General features: G+C 44.3%; 1 protein-coding gene across 1 annotated transcript in view; it reads left to right on the top strand.

The window, feature by feature from the left end:
- TMCO1 (transmembrane and coiled-coil domains 1) overlaps positions 1 to 12,207 on the top strand; it is a 65,559-nt gene extending 53,352 nt beyond the window's left edge. Inside the window, exon 7 of the mRNA XM_044302114.1 lies at positions 11,925 to 12,207. Coding sequence (XP_044158049.1) covers positions 11,925 to 12,023 — 99 coding nt within the window. The 3' untranslated portion in view covers positions 12,024 to 12,207. The remainder of the gene's footprint in view (positions 1 to 11,924) is intronic.
- The last annotated feature ends 11,494 nt before the right edge of the window (positions 12,208 to 23,701 follow it).

Genomic DNA, 23,701 nt, shown 5'->3' with positions numbered 1-23,701 from the left:
GGTCAGGCGCTTCTGCCGCTGTTTCTGGTTCAAAAGTGGCTTGACCTGGGGAATGCGGTACCTGTAGCCCATTTCCTGCACACGCCTGTACACGGTGGCTCTGGATGTTTCTACTCCAGACTCAGTCCACTGCTTCCGCAGGTCCCCCAAGGTCTGGAATCGGTCCTTCTCCACAATCTTCCTCAGGGTCCGGTCACCTCTTCTCGTTGTGCAGCGTTTTCTGCCACACTTTTTCCTTCCCACAGACTTCCCACTGAGGTGCCTTGATACAGCACTCTGGGAACAGCCTATTCGTTCAGAAATTTCTTTCTGTGTCTTACCCTCTTGCTTGAGGGTGTCAATGATGGCCTTCTGGACAGCAGTCAGGTCGGCAGTCTTACCCATGATTGCGGTTTTGAGTAATGAACCAGGCTGGGAGTTTTTAAAAGCCTCAGGAATCTTTTGCAGGTGTTTAGAGTTAATTAGTTGATTCAGATGATTAGGTTAATAGCTCGTTTAGAGAACCTTTTCATGATATGCAAATTTTTTGAGATAGGAATTTTGGGTTTTCATGAGCTGTATGCCAAAATCATCAATATTAAAACAATAAAAGGCTTGAACTACTTCAGTTGGTGTGTAATGAATCTAAAATATATGAAAGTCTAATGTTTATCAGTACATTACAGAAAATCATGAACTTTATCACAATATGCTAATTTTTTGAGAATGACCTGTATATATGATCAAAAAGTATCCACAACACTTCCTTCAGTAAAAAAGTGTAGGTTTATTCACCAGTAGCCTACTTTTTGATGATTTATCTTGGAGAGGATCGCTCGATTGGCTGCTGGCACCCGTTTCTTTACATTTCTGCTGTGCGGTTCACATATTTGGGACTAATATATATATATATATATATATATATATATATATATATATATATATATATAAGCCAGCCCAGGGTTATTTTCCAAAACGAAAATAGGTACAGCTTCCAGCAGCCAAGGTCCAAACAAACCCAACTTAAAGTCCGCTTAGTTCAGTACAACATAATCAATAGAACAGTCCGTTCAAAATATTATAAGGTATTTTTACTCTGGGTTCTTTTTAGTCCATGGTAGATTCCAGTCGGCTTTCCTGCCAAACTTTCCACATGTCCTCAGTTTCCAGCTCCGTTCACAGCCAGCCACAGCAGTGTGTCCACCACACCACACACTCACTCACTTCCTTTTCCTCTTATCAGGAGAGGGAGTTAACCCTGTGGGTACTGGATCCTAGGTAGTGCTTTCTTAAAGGCACCACAACCCAAATAATGGTGATACATATCTGTCACTGAGGACCCAACCTTGGCGTCCTCTACAATATATATAGATATAGATAAAATGTGTATAGAAGAATGGCGGCACTGACAAAAAATAGTTAGAAAGGTTGAGTGCACGTTCACTGGGAAATTAGTTGCCTTCCCCTTGGTATATAAATAGAAAAACAAACAGCACTCCTGGAATCCACAGAAAAGGTTTTTCTTTATTCACCCATGTGATGCAACGTTTCGGCTCTGAACTAGAGCCTTTGTCAAACCTTTTTTGTGGATTCCAGGAGGGCTGTTAGATAGAGATCTATATATTATTTATATTCTATATCTGCTAAAATGTATTAACGTCACAAAGTACAATGTGTCACGAAACAAACTGTCTCAGAATGGCTTTGATAAGTGAAAGCTTTCCAAAGTTATTACCACATAAATTGACACTAGGCTGTGTAGTACTGTGCAGTCTATGGAAGATGTCCATAAAATACAAGTTGACTTGAACACTCTGAGTGATTGAGCATCAACTTGGCAAACGAGGTTCAATGTGGATAAATGTAAAGTTATGCATCTTGGTAGTAAAAATCTCCAGGCATCATATGTTCTAGGGGATGTAACACTGGGAGAGTCACTTATAGAGAAGGATTTGGGTGTTCTTGTAGATGTTAGATTAAATAACAGCATACAATGTCAATCAGCTGCTTCTAAGGCCACCAGGATATTCTCATGCATTAATCGAGGCATGGACTCGTGGGGCAGGGATGTAATATTACCACTTTTGCAAAGTGTTGGTGCGGCCTCATTTGGAATATGCAGTAAAGTTCTGGGCACCAGTCCATAGAAGGGATGCACTGGAGCTGGAAAAACTACAAAGGAGAACAGTTAAACTAATAAGTGGCATGGAGGCTCTTGGTTATGAAGAAAGATTAAAATAATTCAATTTATTTTGTCTTGAGAAGAGATGTCTATGGGGGGGGGGACATGATTAACCTATGCAATTTATATAAATGGGCAATACAAAAAAATACGGTGAAAAGCTGTTCCATGTCAAATGCCCTTAAAAGACAAGGGGTCCTGCCTCCGACTGGAGAAGAAAAAGTTCAGTCTCCAAAAGCGTCAAAACTTCTTTTTTGTTAGAACTGTGGAATAGACTTCCTCAGGACGTGGTCACAGCAGGATCAGTGGACAGTTTTAAAAAGGGTTTAGATGAATTCTTAAAAGTAAATTACATTAAAGGGGTTGTCCAGGATCAAAGTAATTTTTAAAAACGTTAGTAAAAACCTTGACATTAGTAAAGTCATCATGATGCTATGTATTTTTATTTATTTTTTTGTCATCCCCTTTGCTCCTATGAGTCCCTAAGGCTAGTTTCACACTTGCGGCAGGACGGATCCGGCAGGCTGGTCTCCCTGTCTGATCCAGCCTTCCGCTGTTTTGCCGGACCGCCGCTCCGTCCTCATTGACTATAATGGGGACGGGGGTGGAGCTCCGGCAGTGCTTGGCGAAAGCCGCCGGACTAAAGTCGGACATGCAGGACTTTTTAGTCCGGCGGCTTTCGTAGTGCTGCGCCGGAGCTCCGCCCCCGTCCCCATTATAGTCAATGGGGACGGAGCGGCAGTCCGGTGGAAGGACGGATCAGACCTGCCGCAAGTGTGAAACTAGCCTAATACTGCTGTCAGTATTTACATAGCGCAGGAGCTGCTATGTCATTTCCGGCCAGACTATCTTATGGGTCCCACAAGGCTGCGTGACTCTGCAGCTGGACCTCACAAGCCTCACCACTCCCCCTAATCAGTATTCTGCCTCCTGCCACTCATACTCCTCATCAGTATTCCTCCCCTAAAACCATCTTTTCTCGGCCAATTCCTTGGGGGACACAGGAAACCTTGGTATAGCTCAACTCCCTAGGAGGCGTGACACTAAGTGAATACTGTTAAGCCCCTCCTCCAGCAGCTATATCATCAGCCTGGAGAGAGAGAGACTACCAGTTTTTGCTTAGTGTCCAAGGAGACAAGACACTCTCTGCTTGCAGGGCTGTTTTTTCTCCTTTTTTTTTTTTTTTCCTTTTTATTCTTATTTTTTTATTATTTTTTTTTACAGGGACAACAGAGACTCCTGGACCTCTCTGTTTCTCCCGGGGTCGAGCTGCGCCAGTGACGGTCACCTGCATTGCTGCCTCCCCCACAGAGGATAAGGAGGACCAGCGCAGCCCAGCTCCCCTGCATCCCACCAGTGTAAGGGTTGCCCACTCGTCAAGCCCCTCTCCAGCTCCCTGACACTGCGGTGCCAGCAGCTGAAGGGGCGACCCTGCTGGAAATGGACAGAGGGTGAAGACTCCTGGATGGTGAGGGTGTCTGTTCCAGTCCCCCCTCCTCCGGGCTCTCTGCTCCTCCACTGTCTCTTCCTATGGCCAAAAGCATGCTGTGGCCGTCGCTGGGCCCCATGTACTAGGGACCCAGTGCATGAGCGGTCCGGGATGTCACGGGCTCAGACTTTCTACAAGGGCCTTGAACCTGGACTAACCTTCCCTGCCGGATCGGGCCTCTCTTCAGGAGGCATCGGGCCAGTGAGGAGTGCGCAGCCGGCAGCGCAATGCATCTTGCTGCGTGGCGTTCGTTAGGAGCGCTCGGCTGCAGAAAGGGACAGGGCTTTAATGTCTGGCTTCGTATCGCCATAGTGGAGTCATGAGGTGTTTGCGGACATTGTTTTTAAACTCCAGGCCGCAGACTGCAGACCGCCCCTTCTTTGCTTCGCTTACCGCTCCCGTCCTTCCCGCCTCTGTGTTCAGCTTTTCAGCGTTAGTCTGGCCACTGCTGCTGCCGCTCTCTTCACCTACCGTGCTGTGTGACTGCTCTTGCCTGCCTCTGCTGCCTGCTCCTCCTGTTATTGCACTCCTGTGGTCGTCGGTCTGGTAGGATTGTTAACCCTTCCCAGCACCAGTAGCCCTAGTCTGCATTGCGCCTGCACCGCCTGTCAAGCGCCCTTTCCATGGGGGCAGTCAGACCCACATTGCTCTGCTTGCCAGGCCCCAATACAGGGTCCGCCACCTGCCGTGCCGCCCCCTGTTTCCTTGGATCCACCTGGTTGGGCGAGATCCCTGTCTCAGGCCGTGGAAACCCTCACTCATGTCGTGGGTCGCCTTGTAGAGATACAGCCTGCTACACCCTGTCATACCCTCCGGGTCCGCTACTGCCGCCGACCCGTCTGGGTCTCTCGCTTCTGGCGATACCTCCAGGGCCTGACAGCTCCAGAAGCGCCCCAGAGTGGAGTGTGCCTCTTCTTCGGATGTGTCCCTGTCCCCTCCAAGGGTACGGTGTCAGTCGGGCCCCTCCTCGTCACAGGACATGCCCTTTGAGGGAGAATTAGTGGATTCGGATTGGGACATGAACTCGGCATTACTGTCCAAGCTAGCCTCTGCTGTGGGTCATCTCATCTCCAATATTCGCGACACCGTTAAAATTCACGACGACCCTCCTAGCACTGATAAGGCCAGTGTGTCTTTTTTTCCCCCCCAAGCAGGCGTCCATGGTTTTTCCCCTCCACGCCGACTTCTCGTCAGTGGACGCTAAGTCTAGGTCTCGCCCGGATGCCTGCTTTAACCCCCCCCCCCCCCCCAAGAAGTTGGATATCTGTTATCCCTTCCCAGCGGATTGCATCTCCTCTTGGGCGTCTCCACCTAAGGTTGACCCTCCCGTGGCCCGCTTGTCAAAAAGCACGGCCATTCCTGTGGCGGACGGTTCCTCTCTTCAGTCCACTGAGGACCGTCGCCTGTATTCCCTTACAAAGGGCATATTTGCCACCTCAGGTTCAGCCCTCAGACCAGTCTTTGCTTCAGCCTGGGCCGGTAAGGCGGTCTCAGAATGGGCTTCCCAGCTGGACCAGGAGCTTGATTCGGACGTCTCCATTCAGGACCTCCTTTCTTTAGCCCAGCTCGTTGTTCAGGCAGGAAAATTCATTGCCCGTTCCTCTGCTCTGGCGGTCTCAGCCAGGAGAGAACTTTGGCTAAAAGTTTGGACGGCGAACGCTGCTTCAAAATGGTCTCTTGCTGGCCTTCCCTTTTGCGGGTTCCTGTTTATTTGGGACCTGCTTGGATGAGATAATTTCTGAAGCCATGGGGTGGAAGAGCACCCACCTTCCCCAGCCTAGGACCAAGAGCGCCGCTCGAGGCAGTCTTGGTTTCTCTCGCTTTAGGTCTTCCCGCAGGTCCTCCGGCCCTCGACCCGTGTCCGGTCCGTCTGCTACTTCCTCCCAGGATAGGCACAAAAAGCCCTTTTTTCGGACTCAACCGTCCTGGCGTAAGTCCCAGCCTGCTCGCCCCCCCTCGGCCAAGCAGACCCCCGCCTGAAGGTGCGCCCCCTCCTTTTCAAGGACGTCTGGCAGGCAGACGTCTCCGATGCCTGGGCTCTCGAGGTTGTGTCCTTCCGGCTACAATTCGCATCCCTCCCTCCGAACAGCTTCTTTTGCTCCCGTGTCCCGGAGGACGACCAGCGTACGGCCGCGTTCTCCGAGGCCATTCGCACCCTTCTGGAAAAGGGAATGATCAGTCGTGTTCCTTTAAGGGACCGATTCAAGGGGTTCTACTTGAACCTTTTTGTAGTCCCCAAAAAGGAACGCTCGGTGAGACATATATTGGACCTCAAACGATTAACCAGTTTCTCAGTCTTCGTCGGTTCAGGATGGAGTCCCTCCGATCCTTGGTGGCTGCCCAAGGGAGTTTCTGTCGTCTATCGACATCCAGGATGCGTACCTCCACGTCCCGATTGCTCGATGTCACCAGCGTTTCCTTCGCTTTGCGGCGGGGAACGGCCATTTTCAATTCCTCGCCCTCCCCTTTGGCCTGGCGACGGGGCCTCGGGTGTTCACCAAGATCTTGGCCCCTGTCCTGGCCTTGCTTCGCTCCAGGAGTGTTTTTCTGCTTCCCTACTTGGACGATCTGCTTATAAAGGTGCCTTCCTTTTTCCAGACGTCCGCCAGCGTGGACCTCACGCTGCACACCCTAGAGCGGTTCGGTTGGATCATCAACCTCCCCAAGTCGTTGCTTACCCCTTCCAGACAACTCATCTTCCTAGGGATGCTGCTGGATACAGAATCGGCGGAGGTTCGGCTCCCACCAGAAAAGCATCTGAACCTTCACAGTTCGGTTCGGACCCTTCTTCTCCACCGCAGCCCGTCCTTCCGGTCCAGCATGCAGGTATTGGGACAGATGGTGTCCTGCTTCGAAGCGATTCCTTTCGCGCAATTTCACTCCCGCATCTTCCAGACGGCACTCCTGTCTGCCTGGGCCAAGTCCCAGGAGAGTCTGGACTGGCCCTTCCCCCCTACCCCCCCCACGTTCGGTCCTCCCTCCTCTGGTGGTTACGGACCCCTCTCCAGGGAATTTCCTTTCTGCCGCTGTCCTGGTTGGTGGTCACCACCGACGCCAGCCTGCAGTGTTGGGGGGGGGGGGGGGGGGTTCCCCTCCCCATTCCTTCCAGGGCACTTGGTCTCCATCGGAGTCCAAACTGCCGATGAAATATTCTGGAATTGAGGGCGATTCTCCTAATGCTCCGGCACTGGACTCCCCTGCTGCCGGGCCGCCCCGTCTGAGACCAGTCGGACAACGCCTCTCCTATACATGTTTCTGCCCCTTCTGCCGCGGGTTCTTCGAAAAATCGCGTCAGAGGGCATACCTGCGGTTCTGGTAGCCCTGGATTGGCCGCGCCGGCCTTGGTACGCCGACCTACTGTTGCTCCTGGGAGACTCGCCTTGGCCACTGCCTCTAAGAGAAGACCTCCTCTCTCAAGGGCCGATCTTCCACCAGCATTTAGAGTCACTACGTTTAACTGCATGACCGTTGAGACCGCAGTTTTAACGCAACAGGGTTTTTCAGGGGATGTGGTTCATACCATGATCCAGGCACTGACGCCAGGATTTACTACCTACGTGGCGGTCTTACTTAGGCTTTTGCGAACATCTGAATATTCATCCTCTTCGATTTTTCCCTTCCCACGATCCTGTCCTTCTTGCAGTCTGGCCTGGACCTGGGTCTCAGCTCGTTGAAAGGTCAGGTCTCGGTGCTTTCCATTCTCTTCAAGTGTCCTTTGGCTCCTCTCAGACCTGTCAAGACCTTTATCCAGGGGGTCGCTCACTCTGTTCCCCCGTATCGTTCTCCCATTCCACCTTGGGATCTTAATGTTGTGCTCTCAGCGCTCAGGTCCTTTCAGTTCGAGCCGTTGCGGAAGGTCTCTCTTTGTTTTGTTTTTTTTGTCCTGCAAGGTCATTTTCCTTGTGGCCATCACGTCCCTTCGATGGGTGTCTGAATTGGCGGCATTTTCTTGCACGGAACCCCTTTTGGTCTTCCACCAGGATAAGGTGGTTCTCCGTCCGGTTCCCTCCTTCCTCCCGAAGGTGGTCTCCGCCTTTCACCTCAATGAGGACATCGTCCTCCCTTCCCTTTGTCCGTCTCCTTCTTATCCTCGAACGGGAGCTGCACCGCCTGGATGATGTTAGGGCCCTGAAGATTTACCTGAAAGTTACCGGACCCTTTCGGCACACGGACTCCCTCTATGTGGTTCCGGAAGGTCTGTGCAAGGGGTTGGCGGCGTCCAAGGTGTCTATTGCCAGCTTCATCAAGATGCTATTGCTGAGGCTTACCACGCCAAGGGCAAGGAGACACCTTTTGGTGTTACCGCTCATTCTACCAGAGCGGTCGGTGCCTCTTGGGCTCAGAGGTATCGGCTTCGGCTGAACTGTGTAAGGCGGCCACCTGGTATTCCTGGCACACCTTCACCAAGTTCTACAGGGTGAACACCTATGCATCGGCGGATGCTGCTTTGGGCTGCCTGGTCTTGCAGGCGGCGGTTTCTTGATACCTCTGGTGGTTTCGCCTTGGGCTGTAGACCCTCCCCACTTGGACTGCTCTTGAACGTCCCAAGGTTTCCTGTGTCCCCCAAGGAATTGGGCGAGAAAAAACGAGACTTTTGTATAACTTACCAGCAAAATCTTTCTCGCTCTTCCTTGGGGGACACAGCACCCACCCAATTGTTCTGGCTTACCGTTTCGGTTTGGTTGCCCCTGTCGGGTAGTTGGCTTGTTTGGTTTTACATGGTTGGTTTTTACCTTTTTTCACTACTTGGCCACGCAACTGATAGTCTCTCTCTCTAGGCTGAGGGTATAGCTGCTGGAGGGGGGCTTAACAGTTTTCATTTAGTGTCACGACTCCTAGGTAGTTGAGCTATACCAAGGTTTCCTGTGTCCCCTAAGGAAGAGCGAGAGAGATTTTATTGGTAAGTTATACAAAAATCTCGTTTTTTTAAGCCTACAAGCTGAATCCTTCCCTGCTTCCATGTATCTGCTCTCTGCTAGCATTGCATAAAAGTCAATAGTTGCAGGGAGCGATCTGCATGGCATGTAGGGACATGGGAGGCTTGGTTAGCACCAATACTGTAGCACATCCCATTCATTGCAAATGACCAACTAAATAGCATAGTTTGCTGCCTCCAATAGAACCTCCTACGCCTAATTACGCTAGTCTATGGCCGGTGACGTCATCGGCAGAGGGGGGCTTTTCCTTAGTGAGGCGAGTTTTCTCCTTCAAATACTGCCACCTCCTTCCCAGACTAACGCCCTCTGTGCCAGGCGATGTCACAGAGGGGCGTGGTTTAGTTCTGACATTTCCCTCCTACTGACAGCCTCCTTGCTAGTTCCAGAACATTCCTGTGTGCTGCTGACGTCACCGGGCTACTTGCTAAGCGGAAGAGGCGGCTTAGCACACCAGTAAGGAGTTCGGTACATCACTGAATCCTTGAAAATATGAACTTCCGGCGGAGCATTTATGAAATACAGGGCATCAGAACACTCTGTCAAAAGTAGGACAGGAATGTATGTAATATTTATGTGCTTGTTGTACCCTAACAACAATGTCCCCAATCCCGAACAACCCCTTTAATGCTTATGAAAATGTGTAGAGTCTCGCTTCCTTCTGGGATTCGCATCGCCACCTATGCCTTGGTTGAATTTCATGGACTTATGTCTTTTTTTCAACTGTATAACTATGGAACATGTCAGATTTGCAATAAAATGGTCTGGTCCTTCAGGTGCAAAATGGCTGTGTCCTCAAGGGGCTTTATGTACATGTTTGGCGCTTCCTCCAGCAGGCCATGTAACAGACTTAACTTTACTCAAGCACTCTTGCTAGATGTGTTAAACAGATGCCTGCCTTGTAGTCTCTAATATCTGTGTATGCTTTTAAGTATATATTGTGTCATTCTGTACGCTTTGATGCCACCATTCTGTAATATTGTCTATATGTTGCTGCTCAATCTGAAAACCTGTTTGGGGAATGCACATTCCCTTTGGAAGAAATTGAATTGCCACTAGCCTGTTAAAAACTGGATTTGGAAGTGATAACGCCATCTCTCCTGGATTCTACACTCAAGCCCCATGAACATGCTTAACACCTGAGACATGGCAGCACCTTCCCACTAGGCCTGCACAATATATCGCAATCGCCAATTGGCCGACCCAAAAATGCTGCAATTGTATTGCCATATTTTTCGCTTTATAAGACTAACTTTTTCCCCCCCAAAAGTGGGGGGAAAATGGCAGTGTGTCTTATAAAGCGATGGTTGTCTTTTTACGTGGCTGACACGGATGTATCGCTGGGCGATATGCTGCACAGCGCGGCCGGCGATGCATCAGTTAGTGCGGGGAGGGACTGGAGGCAAATCGATATTTTAATGAACAAATGTTCTTCTATTTATTCTATTTATCTGTTCTGTGCAGTGCTATTAAGAAAATTGCAAGTTTTGTACTTTTGCAGTAATGCTAATGTTATTTAATTTAAAAGATTTTTTTTTTGTTAAAAACTGCATTTGAGTTCTTGAGTTGAGCATAACTACAATTCAGCATTATCAGTAATTTGTGTGTGCTTTTGCCTTGAAAATCCAAGCAAATAGACCTCTAGCACAATTCCCTTTTAAAATACCGCATCGCATATCGTTATTGCAATTTTTAGGGCCCTAATCGCAATCGCATAAAATTCCCATATCGTGCAGCCCTACTTCCCACAGAATGTGTCCAGGAGCTTTTCAGCTTGAATACCAGAGGATGAATAAAATATATAAGTTCTAGCTCATTCCTGGTGCAACGCACATAATACTGTAATAATTGTGTTTGATATAATGTGGGCATCACAGGGAGTCCAAACACACCACTGATGGCAGCCGGCGTTTCCACATAATAAGAATCTCCTCTTCTGGTACCCCTTCACTGGTCATATTTGGTATTAAAACGATCGGCATGATGAAAACACGTTGGCACCCGTATGTCTGTAAGAGCAGATGGGGAGACATACTTTATTGTCTTTATCTCTTTATTTTATTTTTATTTTTTTTGTAACCTACATACTGTACATTTTCATTACATTAAAGCTACATATTTAATGGTTTATCTTGTTGCCTGGAACAAGCCCATTAAGCTTAATTTTAAGTGTAGAAGTGCGGTTTGTGTTATCGTGTGGCTAGTGCTACTGTGAGCCTGCTTGTGAGTGGGGCGATGTGGGGTTTTCTATGAGCCCTTAATTTGTATATTAAAATATCATAGATGATGGTGGCGTGTTAGAGTGCATTAAAGGCCTTGTTGGGTGTGATTTATGTTCAATCTGTGACCTGCATGAAGGAGCGTGTGAGATTGATTGATTATGTGAAATTGATCAAACCCTTGTCAATTGCACCTGGGTCACGTGACGGGGGGTCCCCATAGAGGCCGATTGCGTAGATTTAAGCCATTTTCCAGCTAAAAATCAGTGTCGAAAATGATAAATGAGCCAAGCCTGCCTACCTCACACCCTCTTTGGAACAGTGATGTAAGCAGGGAAAAGTCACAAGTTTTGTTGCATACAAGCCGTGCGCCAAGACTTGACACCTTTATGTCACTTTTGCTGTGATATATGCCCACCCCCCCATATGTTTTCACATTAAAGGGGTTGCCCAGGCTATCCTCGGGATAGGTCATCAATATAAGATCGGCGGGGTCCGACATCCGGCACACCTGGCAATCAGCTTTATGTGGAGACGGCTCACACAGAGTGCACACCTTTTAGTCTCCCTTCTCTTCCTGTGCGCTGCTGCTGTCCCATAGACATACAGCAGAGGACAGGAAGAGAGAAGGGAGAGACAGCACGTGCGCATTGCGCGTGCCATCTCCCAGTACAGCTGATTGGCGGGGGTGCCAGGTGTGGGACCCCCGTCGATCTGATGTTGATGACTAGAGATGAGTGAATTTCCGGTTATGAAATTTGTTTGCGATTCATTTGCTGGTAAAAGGTGAATTGCGTTATGGATTCTGTTACCACAGACCATAATGCAATTCAATGATTGAATGCATAACACAATGCTTTTAAATCCATTCCGTTATTCATTCAGTCATAGAATTGCGTTATGGTCCGTGGTAACTGAATCCATAATGCAAGTCACCTTTTACCAGTAAAGAAGCGTGAACGAATTTCAAAATATGAAATTCGCTCATCTCTATTTAATGACCTATCCTGAGGATAGGTCATCAATATTAAAAAGCCTGGACAACCCCTTTTAATTAAAAGATATTCGTATAAGATAACAAGGAAAAGTGTTTTTAAAACGTAATCTTTGTTTATCCGCAGAACATCCAGAAGATGCTGGGACTCGCACCTTCTCGGGCGGCTACCAAGCAGGCTGGAGGATTCTTGGGACCTCCTCCACAAGCTGGAAAGTTCTCATAGTGGAACTGGCAGACTATCACTACTGTCTTTGTTGCGTGTCCATGCCATTGAATTCCCCATTCACAAGTTGTACATTGAATCTATAGTCATAAATGACTGATAAGGTTTTGTATGTCAAAGATGTGTCACTCGATTAGTGACAAACTAATGCTTTTTTTTCAAATAAACCATTTTAACTCGCTAATTCCTGAATTCAAATAAGAAAACTAAGTTTCAATATGATGGGGGGAACAAATTAATTTAATTTTAAGTGTTAGATTTGATTAAATAGTAAATTATTGAGACGGTCATGGCTGTAATTCATGTTTCTGATACTAAGTTTCTGTAACATTTTGTCTGTCATTTGATATTTCCTTCAGTTTATTAATTAAATCAAATGTAACATGAAATGCAGAGTGACAAAGTATTTCCCGTTTAAATGGAGAGTTTTTAGTTTTTGCATTTTCCTATTTTACTCCCTGCCTTTATGGGACGATAACTTTTTTTATTTTTCAGTTTATATTTGCCGTATGAGAGCTTGTTTTTTGCTGGACAAGTTGCACTTTCTGATTCCAACATTTAACTGTTTGGCTACTTTTTCTGTTTGCATATCCATATAAGGACTTTTTTTTTTTTTTTTTTTTAACGGGACAAGTTGTACTTTCTAGTGCCACCATTTATTATGAGATACAATGTAGAAGGAAGCGGGGAAAAAAATTCCAAATGGGGTAGAATTGGAAAAAAAAACACACAATTCCTCCATTTTACAGGTTTTGTCCTTATGATGTTCCCTTTGCGGCAAAACTGACCTGTGCCCTTCATTCTCTGGGTCAGTACGAGTACAACGATGCCACATACATATGTATAGGTTCTGTATGTCTAAATACTGTAAAAATAAATTAAAACTTGTGATAAAAAAATATTTTAATCACCATATTCTGACCCCCATAACTTTTTATTAGTCCCAGTTATGTCTACTGGGATCATAACACTATATACAGGTCCTTCTAAAAAAAATTAGCATATTGTAAAAAAGTTCATTATTTTCTGTAATGTACTGAAAAACATTAGACTTTCATATATTTTAGATTCATTACACACCAACTGAAGTAGTTCAAGCCTTTTATTGTTTTAATATTGATGATTTTGGCATACAGCTCATGAAAACCGAAAATCTCCAAAAATTTGCATATCATGAAAAGGTTCTCTAAACGAGCTATTAACCTAATCATCTGAATCAACTAATTAACTCTAACCACCTGCAAAAGATTCCTGAGGCTTTTAAAAACTCCCAGCCTGGTTCATTACTCAAAACCACAATCATGGGTAAGATTGCCGACCTGACTGCTGTCCAGAAGGCCATCATTGTCACACTCAGGCAAGAGGGTAAGACACAGAAAGACATTTCTGAACGAATAGGCTGTTCCCAGAGTGCTGTATCAAGGCACCTCAGTGGGAAGTCTGTGGGAAGGAAAAAGTGTGGCAGAAAACGCTGCACAGCGAGAAGAGGTGACCGGACCCTGAGGAAGATTGTGGAGAAGGACCGATTCCAGACCTTGGGGACCTGCGGAAGCAGTGGACTGAGTCTGGAGTAGAAACATCAAGAGCCACCGTGTGCAGGAAATGGGCTACAGGTGCCGCATTCCCCAGGTCAAGCCACTTTTGAACCAGAAACAGCGGCAGAAGCGCCTGACCTGTGCTACAGAGAAGCAGCACTGGACTGTTGCTCAGTGGTCCAAAGTACTTTTTTCGGATGAAAGCAAATTTTGCATGTCATTCGGAAATCAAGGTGCCAGAGTCTGGAGGAAGACTGGGGAGAGGGAAATGCCAAAATGCCTGAAGTCCAGTGTAAAGTACCCACAGTCAGTGATTGTCTGGGGTGCCATGTCAGCTGCTGGTGTTGGTCCACTGTGTTTGATCAAGGGCAGGGTCAATGCAGCTAGCTATCAGGAGATTTTGGAGCACTTCATGCTTCCATCTGCTGAAAAGCTTTCATTTTTCAGCACGACCTGGCACCTGCTCACAGTGCCAAAACCACTGGTAAATGGTTTACTGACCATGGTATTACTGCGCTCAATTGGCCTGCCAACTCTCCTGACCTGAACCCCATAAAGAATCTGTGGGATATTGGGAAGAGAAAGTTGAGAGACGCAAGACCCAACACTCTGGATGAGCTTAAGGCCCCTATTGAAGCATCCTGGGCCTCCATAACACCTCAGCAATAAATACAATGGAGGCTAGCAGAAAGGTAGTGACCTCAAAGATTTATTCCAGAGTCTGGTCAAAATTTTGTGCCTGGTGTTCTCAATCTAAAAATTCATGCCAGATTTTTTCCATTCAGACAGTATTAGGATTCTTACAAACTGGTTTTGACAAAGGGTTACGTCCTAAAAAATACTTTAAGGGTGCAAGTTTCAGCACTGAGTTCAGTTTTTGATAAAAGAAAATTGCGGACCACCCTTGGATCGTCAGGTTTTTGAAAGGAGCAGATAGATTGAAACCCTTTACTAGACCTTATGTCTCTCCTTGGGACCTTAATCTGGTCCTTTCAGGGTTAATAATAGCCCACTTTGAACCATTGTCAGATGTGTCCTTAAAATATATCACACTAAAGGTCTTTTTTTTAGTGGCTATCACATCAGCTCGCAGGATATGTGAGATTCAGGCACTGAAGATAGTGGAGCCCTTTCTCATGATATTTCCAGACAGAATGGTGTTTAGGTTGGATGTTTCCTTCCTACCTAAAGTGGTTACCAATTTTCATAGACAGGAGGAGATTGTGGTTCCTTCCTTTTGTCCCAATCCAAAATCCAAAGGTGAAGAAAAATTTGGCAAACTTGATGTGCAGAGCCATCTCAGTTTATTTAGAGGCCACAAAGGATTTAAAAAAAATCTGACTATTTGTCCAATTCCAGGGAAAATTTAAACTTCATAGAGCCACAAAAGACTCCTTAGCCAGGTGGATTAAGACGGCAATATTAGAAACGTACAACTCCTATGGGGGTTTCTCCGCCCAAAAATTTCCCTAGGATAGTATTGATCTGATATATCTCATGGTATGCCGTCATGGAGGATGAAAGGGAAAAAACATATTACTTACCGGTAATTTCCTTTTCATGAATCCTCCATGACGGCAGGAAATCCCAGCCCCCAGCGCCCCCCCCCCCCCCCCCCCCCAAAAAAAATAATAAAAAAAAACATAGAAAAAGTAGGTATTAGGTATGTGGGTGTGTGCAATGTGCAAAAAAAAAAAATATATATACAGTACAGACCAAACGTTAGGACACACCTTCTCATTCAAAGAGTTTTCTTTATTTTCATGACTATGAAAATTGTAGATTCACACTGAAGGCATCAAAACTATGAATTAACACATGTGGAATTATATACATAACAAAAAAGTGTGAAACAACTGAAAATATGTCATATTCTAGGTTCTTCAAAGTAGCCACCATTTGATTACTGCTTTGCACACTCTTGGCATTCTCTTGATGAGCTTCAAGAGGTAGTCACCTGAAATGGTTTTCGCTTCACAGGTGTGCCCTGTCAGGTTTAATAAGTGGGATTTCTTATAAATGGCGTTGGGACCATCAGTTGCATTGTGGAGAAGTCAGGTGGATACACAGCTGATAGTCCTACTGAATAGACTGTTAGAATTTGAATTATGGCAATAAAAAAGCAGCTAAGTAAAAAAAAAAACGAGTGGCCATCATTACTTTAAGAAATGAAGGTCAGTCAGTCCGAAAAATTGGGAAAACTTTGAAAGTGTCCCCAAGTGCAGTCACACAAACCATCAAGCGCTCAAGCGCTACAAAGAAACTGGCTCACATGCGGACCGCCCCAGAAAAGGAAGACCAAGAGTCACCTCTGCTGCGGAGGATAAGTTCATCCGAGTCACCAGCCTCAGAAATCGCAGGTTAACAGCAGCTCAGATTAGAGACCAGGTCAATGCCACACAGAGTTCTAGCAGCAGACACATCTCTAGAACAACTGTTAAGAGGAGACTGTGTGAATCAGGCCTTCATGGTAGAATATCTGCTAGGAAACCAATGCTAAGGACAGGCAACAAGCAGAAGAGACTTGTTTGGGCTAAAGAACACAAGGAATGGACATTAGACCAGTGGAAATCTGTGCTTTGGTCTGATGAGTCCAAATTTGAGATCTTTGGTTCCAACCACCGTGTCTTTGTGCGACGCAGAAAAGGTGAACGGATGGACTCTACATGCCTGGTTCCCACCGTGAAGCATGGAGGAGGAGGTGTGATGATGTGGGAGTGCTTTGCTGGTGACACTGTTGGGGATTTATTCCAAATTTAAGGCATACTGAACCAGCATGGCTACCACAGCATCTTGCAGCGGCATGCTATTCCATCCGGTTTGCGTTTAGTTGGACCATTATTTATTTTTCAACAGGACACTAACCCCAAACACACCTCCAGGCTGTGTAAGGGCTATTTGACCATGAAGGAGAGTGATGGGGTGCTGCGCCAGATGACCTGGCCTCCATAGTCACCGGGCCTGAACCCAATCAAGATGGTTTGGGGTGAGCTGGACCGCAAAGTGAAGGCAAAAGGGCTAACAAGTGCTAAGCATTTCTGGGAACTCCTTCAAGACTGTTGGAAGACCATTTCAGGTGACTACCTCTTGAAGCTCATCAAGAAAATGCCAAGAGTGTGCAAAGCAGTAATCAAAGCAAAAGGTGGCTACTTTGAAGAACCTAGAATATGACATATTTTCTGTTGTTTCACACTTTTTTGTTATGTATATAATTCCACATGTGTTAATTCATAGTTTTGATGCCTTCAGTGTGAATCTACAATTTTCATATCGTGAAGATAAAGAAAACTCTTTGAATGAGAAGGTGTGTCCAAACTTTTGGTCTGTACTGTATACATTATATATGACTTCGAAAGACACTGAGGATATGCTGGAGGAGGGTCTGTTTTATACTTCCTCTCCCTACCTGGTTGGAGGCGGGTCATCTCTCATGGTATGCCGTCATGGAGGATTCATGAAAAGGAAATTACCGGTAAGTAATATGGTTTTTGTATTCAGCCAAAACCTGGCACTCTATGTATCCAACATAAGTTTATCTTTATATCTATGTATTTAGCATATCTATGTACCCAGCACTATATTGAGCACTTGGCACTTTATGTATTTGATGTATTCAGCAAAGGTGGATATGATATATGATTGTAACTAAAACTCATTACAATTCCATACATCCTACCTGAATATATGTTACAATCCAGTATACTTAGCCAGCAATAGACATAATAAATCCCAATACACGTATCCAACACGAAGAGAGGACCCCCCACCCCTACTGCTTTGTTACCCTTTTTTTTTCTTTTTTTTTTTACAGATTTTTTAATAAAAATAAAACATTTTATTACTAGCATCGTTTCCAAATTCATTCCGTGCAGCAACTAGTGAGTGTGTGCCTTTCATACTTATCTGCAATTTTGTCCCCCTATATTTTTATTTATTTATTTATTTATTATTCTCTAAGGAAAGCGGGTGATTTTAAATGTATTTTTTATTTTAATTTTAATTTTTAAAACTTATTTTGTTTTTTGTTGTCAGTCTAGGAGGCTACAACATTCCCCATGTATTTTTTATTTTTTATTCAATATCACCGCACTCCATGCAGGAGCATGGTAATATGTCAATTGCTGATTTCTTATGCCTACCACCTGCTGTTCAACATTAAGCCTATTAAAGTGAATTGCTGACTTCCCCATTGGCTGCAAGGGGATGCCTGTAATAACCCTGAAGCTTTCACTTCTGGGTTTTTCACTGTTCAGATGCCGTGGTCACACTTGATCACAGCATCTAAAGGCTTTATGACCGCTATCTGCATCATTGCCGGTAATGGTAATTAGCTGCGGGCCTCTGCTGTTTGAAACAGCAGAGGCCCGCCGGCTGTGGCGCCCACAGCACGTGCGAGCCATCGCAATGTTTGCGCATCACTCCAGTGCTGTACATGTATAGCGCTGGTATCGAAAGGGTTAATATTGCATACAATTTAGTGGGGAACTGCAAAAAGAATCCAAATCAGGTAAAATTGGAGAAAAAAAAATTCAGTTACAATTTTATGGGTATTTGCTTTTACGACTTTCCCTCTATAGTAAAACTGACCTGTTACTTTCATTCTCAAGGTCAGTATATTTACGGAGATACCACATATGTATAGTTTTTCTAGCATTTACATATTTATTTTTAGTTTTTCCCTTTTCGTCGCCGTATTCTGAGCCCTATAACTTTTTGTAGTTAAGTGTACAGAGCTGTGTGAATGCTCATTGTTTGTGGGACAATCTGTACTTTTCATTAATACTGTTCTGGGTGTCTAAGAGTTTTTGATCACTTTTTAATTTTTTTGTGGGAGGTTAAGTAAAAAAGTCAAATCGGTCATTTTGACTTTGACTTTGTTTCAGTTTCCCCATTTGCCATATGGGAAAAATATTTTTAAAGTATGGGTGTTTTCGTACACTGTGATAGCCATGATGTGTCTCTCATTGTTTACACTTTATTTCTATTTTGGTTAAAGGGAGTGATTTGATTTTTTTTCAAAACTTATTTTTAAACATTTTTATAGTTCCCATATGGTTTGCTTCTCTCATACACTCCAGTGCAGTAGAATAGGATGGCAGAAGGCCAGGACGGGCAAGAGGAATAAAAGGAGGAATACCTGGTTATAGGAATCGTAGGTATAAGTGGCTGCCATTGCACTGGAGGTGCCCAGCGTTCTCGCATAACTTCTGCGGATGCTCTGGAGCAGCCGTATGTAGAGGGAGGCAGGAAAGCAAAGCAGCTAGGATGCCAGTTGTAACGCTGATGCATTGATGACTGGTCTGCATGTGCACTGGAGTACAGCTGCATCTCAATAAATTAAAATATCATTAAAAAGTTTATTTCAATAAAAAAAAACTCATATATAATATATAGCTTCATAGTTATCTATTTCAGCGGTTTTTCAACATGAGTATGGCTTACAACTAATGAAAACCCAAAAGTTGGTATCTCAGAAAATTTGAATATTATATAAAATCAATAAAAAAAATTGTTTAATACAAAATGTTGGCCTATGGAAAAGTATGTACAGTATATGAACTCAATACTTTGTCAGAGCTCCTTTTGCATGAATTACTACATCAATGCGCCATGGCATGGAGGTGAGCAGACTCTGTTGCTGCTACCCTGTTATGGAAGCTTTGGGGTTCATATATACAAAATATAAAAAATGGCAGCACCAACCTTGGTATATATTAGAGATTGGGTGCAAGCTCCAGTGGGAATATTGTCCTAGGATAATATCAATGAAAACAGAGCAGCACTCCAGTAAGGTGAAAAAAAGAAAGCTGTTTATTCACCCAGTGGTGACGCAACGTTTCGGCTCCAACATGAAGCCTTTCTCAAGCGTTTGAGAAAGGCTTCATGTTGGAGCCGAAATGTCGCGTCACCACTGGGTGAATAAACAGCTTTCTTTTTTTCACCTTACTGGAGTTCTGCTCTGTTTTTCATTGATATATATATTCAAATCTCACCCTTCCCTCTACAGTCCCCCTTTCCCTTACTCTACACTCTGATAGTGCTCCACTCCAGTGTGCACGCTGACTATATTGTAGTCAGTATATCGGCCTCTTGATTGACATCCTTCGCCCCCACCTCCCTCTACACACGGAACCTCCAGCACATGCGCAGAGGGTATTTGCTGTGCTGGGCACCTTCTGTGCTTCCCAGCACAGCACTGTAGCAGCAGCTGCTTACTCTCAGCATATCTATAACTAGTTAGTCCTCCTATTTCTCCACTTACCTGTACTGCACCTTGTGTCATCTCAATCTACTGCTCATTAATACTAATATAAACCATTTCATATGTGTCTGCCTACATTCATTTCTATTATGCTTTTGGGTTTACAATCTAGTTCTACTATATAGGTTCTACTGTATTAGGTAAAAATGTATTATTGCGTGTGATGCGTGTCACGACACCGGAAGTTACATGGACAGGAAGTCCTGTGCGCTCCAGGGTGCGGTCCGGAGGCCAGAAGTGTTTTACCGGCGTCCGGATGTGGTCACCTGAGCGAGCGTAGGCTTTAAATAACCGTCGCCCTCACCGCCAGAGTTAGCTGGGCCCCTACCAGGTTTTTTGTGGGAAATCTGCCACTCTCGCTAAATGTAAGTAAGCTCTGTACATCCTAGCAGTGCCCAAGTGTTTAGTGGTACGAGTGCATAGCTCGTGTAGCATGTGGGCATCCCACTGATATGTTTCTTATTTATGTATTTTCTTAGGTATCTTTGATGGGCTCTGTCTCCCTTGTTTTGTTAACCCAAAAACCTGCGTCTTACATCTGGCCTTTTTAGCTAAGTATCTTTTTTTTGTATCAGGTCTCTTTATCATATAAGCTCTATCTCATCTGAATAATATACCCACCTCCTGATGAGCCTGACGAGTCTCAGGCAAAACGCGTCTGGGTTCGTGTATTAGTCCAAAGAGGGCTGGTGGCGTCCATTTTTCTGGACCACCATCCACTCTCTATGTATCTTTTGTCAATATTTTTAAATATCTTTTCCCTGATTAGGGTTTGTGTAGGGACTGGATAGCAATAGGGACAGGGAGTCTCCACCATCAGGGGGTCACCCTGGGCTAAGCAGGTATAGGGCAATTAGGGTAAGTTTTTGTCTGCCCTGCCCCCCACTAGACCCTGGTCCTTTTTTTCCCGAACCTGTAGTTTTGTGTATCTCGTCACCACTGATTGTTTTTTCTTTTGGGGGTCGCTACTCCCCTTTCAAACAAATTTTTGTTTAATTGTAGTACGCAATGTTGGTATACACATACCTATACCCGCTTTATCATAATTAAAGGTATTTTTAAAAGTCACTATTTCTATTTCAATTTACTCTAAAAACTATTGTGACAAGACATCCGGAATAATCTAAATATTTGGTAGCAAAAATTAATTATTCTTTTTTTCTTTTTAAAAGAATATTTATTCAAAGAAACGATATGTAGAAGGAAATTCAGTATACAGAGCAAGTACAAAACATAGCCATGGCAAATATACATTTCCAGATAATAGGACAGTTGGCCATTAATAGTGAAGATACCATTTCCTTACACTATTCTTCAACTTAAATACATAGAAACATAATGCAATTGGGCTTCAAAGTAATGTAACATAGTACATAAGGCCGAAAAAAGACATTTGTCCATCCAGTTCGACCTGTCATCCTGCAAGTTGATCCAGAGGAAGGCCAAAAAAAACCCTGTGAGGTAGAAGCCAATTTTCCTCACTTTAGGGGAATAAAAATTCCTTCCCGACTCCAATCAGGCAATCAGAATAAATCCCTGGATCAACAATATCTCTCTAGTAGCTATAGCCTGTAATATTATTACGCTTCAGAAATACATCCAGGCCCCTCTTGAATTCCTTTATTGTACTCGCCATCACCACCTCCTCAGGCAGAGAGTTCCATAGTCTCACTGCTCTTACCGTAAAGAATCCTCTTCTATGTTTGTGTACAAACCTTCTTTCCTCCAGACGCATAGGATATCCCCTCGTCACAGTCACCGTCCTGGGAATAAATAGATGACGGGATAGATCTCTGTACTGACCCCTGATATATTTATACATATTAATTAGATCTCCTCTCAGTCGTCTTTTTTCTAAAGTGAATAACCCTAATTTTGATAATCTTTCAGGGTACTGTAGTTAACCCATTCCAGTTATTACTTTAGTTGCCCTCCTCTGGACCCTCTCCAGCTCTGCTATGTCTGCTTTGTTCAGTGGAGCCCAGAACTGTACACAGTACTCCATGTGTGGTCTGACTAATGATTTGTAAAGTGGTAGGACTATGTTCTCATCACGGGCATCTATGCTCCTTTTGATGCAACCCATTATCTTATTTGCCTTGGCAGCAGCTGCCTGACACTGTTTTTTGCAGCTTAGTTTGCTGTTTATTAAAATTCCTAGATCTTTTTCCATGTCAGTGTTACCCAGTGTTTTACCATTTAATAAGTACGGGTGACTTGCATTATTCCTTCCCATGTGCATAACTTTACATTTGTCAGTGTTAAACCTCATCTGCCACTTATCTGCCCAAGCCTCCAATCTATCCAGATCACTCTGTAGTAGTATACTGTCCTCTTCAGTGTTAATTACTTTACACAGTTTAGTGTCATCTGCAAAAATTGATATTTTACTATGCAAGCCTTCTACAAGATCATTAATAAATATATTGAAGAGAATAGGGCCCAATACTGACCCCTGAGGTACTCCACTAGTGACAGTGACTCAATCTGAGTATTTACCAGTAATAACCACCCTCTGTTTTCTATCACTGAGCCAGTTACTTACCCACTTACAGATGTTTTCTCCCAGTCCGAGCATTCTCATTTTATATACTAACCTTTTATGTGGTACAGTGTCAAATGCTTTGGAGAAGTCAAGATACACGACATCCATTGATTCGCCGCTGTCAAGTCTAGAACTTACCTCCTCATAGAAACTGATAAAATTTGTTTGACATGATCGATCCCTCACGAAGCCATGCTGATATGGTGTTATTTGCTTATTTCCGTTAAGATGCTCTAACATAGCATCTCTCAGAAAACCTTCAAACAGTTTACCCACAACAGATGTTAAACTTACCGGCCTATAGTTTCCAGGCTCTGTTTTTGGACCCTTTTTGAATATTGGCACCACATTTGCCATGCGCCAATCCTGTGGGACATTCCCTGTCAATATAGAATCTGCAAATATCAGAAATAAGGGTCTGGCTATGACATTACTTAATTCCCTTAGGATACGAGGGTGTATGCCATCCGGTCCTGGCGATTTGTCTATTTTAATCTTTTTAAGTCGCTGATGTACTTCTTCCTGGGTCAGACAGGACACTTTTAATGGGGAATTTATTTCAACATTCGGCATGTCATCTGACAGTTTATTTTCCTCAGTGAATACATTGGAGAAAAAAATATTTAACAGCTTTGCTTTCTCCTCGTCGCTCTCTGCGACTCCCCCCCTCATTACTCTTTAACGGGCCGACACCTTCAGATTTATACTTTTTAACATTTATATAATTGAAGAACATTTTAGGGTTAGTTTTACTCTCTTTGGCAATTAATCTCTCAGTCTCTAGTTTGGTCGCTTTTATTTGTTTTTTACATGTTCTATTTTTTCCCTTATAGTTTTTAAATGCTTCCGTGCTACCTTCCTGTTTTAGTGTTTTATATGCTTTCTTTTTGTCATTTATTGCTTTCTTTACAGTTCTGTTTATCCACATTGGTTTCTTTTTGTTTCTTAACCTTTTATTCCCATACGGTATGTACCTCTCACAATGAGATTTTAGGATGCTTTTAAAGATATCCCATTTTGTGGCTGTATTTTTATTTGTGAGGACTTTATCCCAGTTAGTTAGGCCTATGGCCTCTCTTAGTTGGCTAAATTTAGCTTTTTTGAAGTTTGGTATTTTTATTCCTCCCTGTACAAACGCTTTCTTGAATGATAATTGGAAGGTTATTACTTTGTGGTCACTAGTATAAAGTTGCTTGCGTGTGATGTAGAGCAACAAACAACCCAATCACCACCAACAGGTAGCCTTGGAACTTTTTCCCCCTAACAACAGTAAAAACAAACAAACAACAGAGAAAGAGACGGTCTAAAAGAAGTAAAAGCTAAGTAGCCAAAGGTC

This window comes from Bufo gargarizans, chromosome 7 (assembly GCF_014858855.1).
Source record: "Bufo gargarizans isolate SCDJY-AF-19 chromosome 7, ASM1485885v1, whole genome shotgun sequence".
Taxonomy (NCBI): domain Eukaryota; kingdom Metazoa; phylum Chordata; class Amphibia; order Anura; family Bufonidae; genus Bufo; species Bufo gargarizans.
The sequence above is the reverse complement of the archived record's forward strand: the minus strand, read 5'-3'. Positions and strand labels throughout refer to the sequence as shown.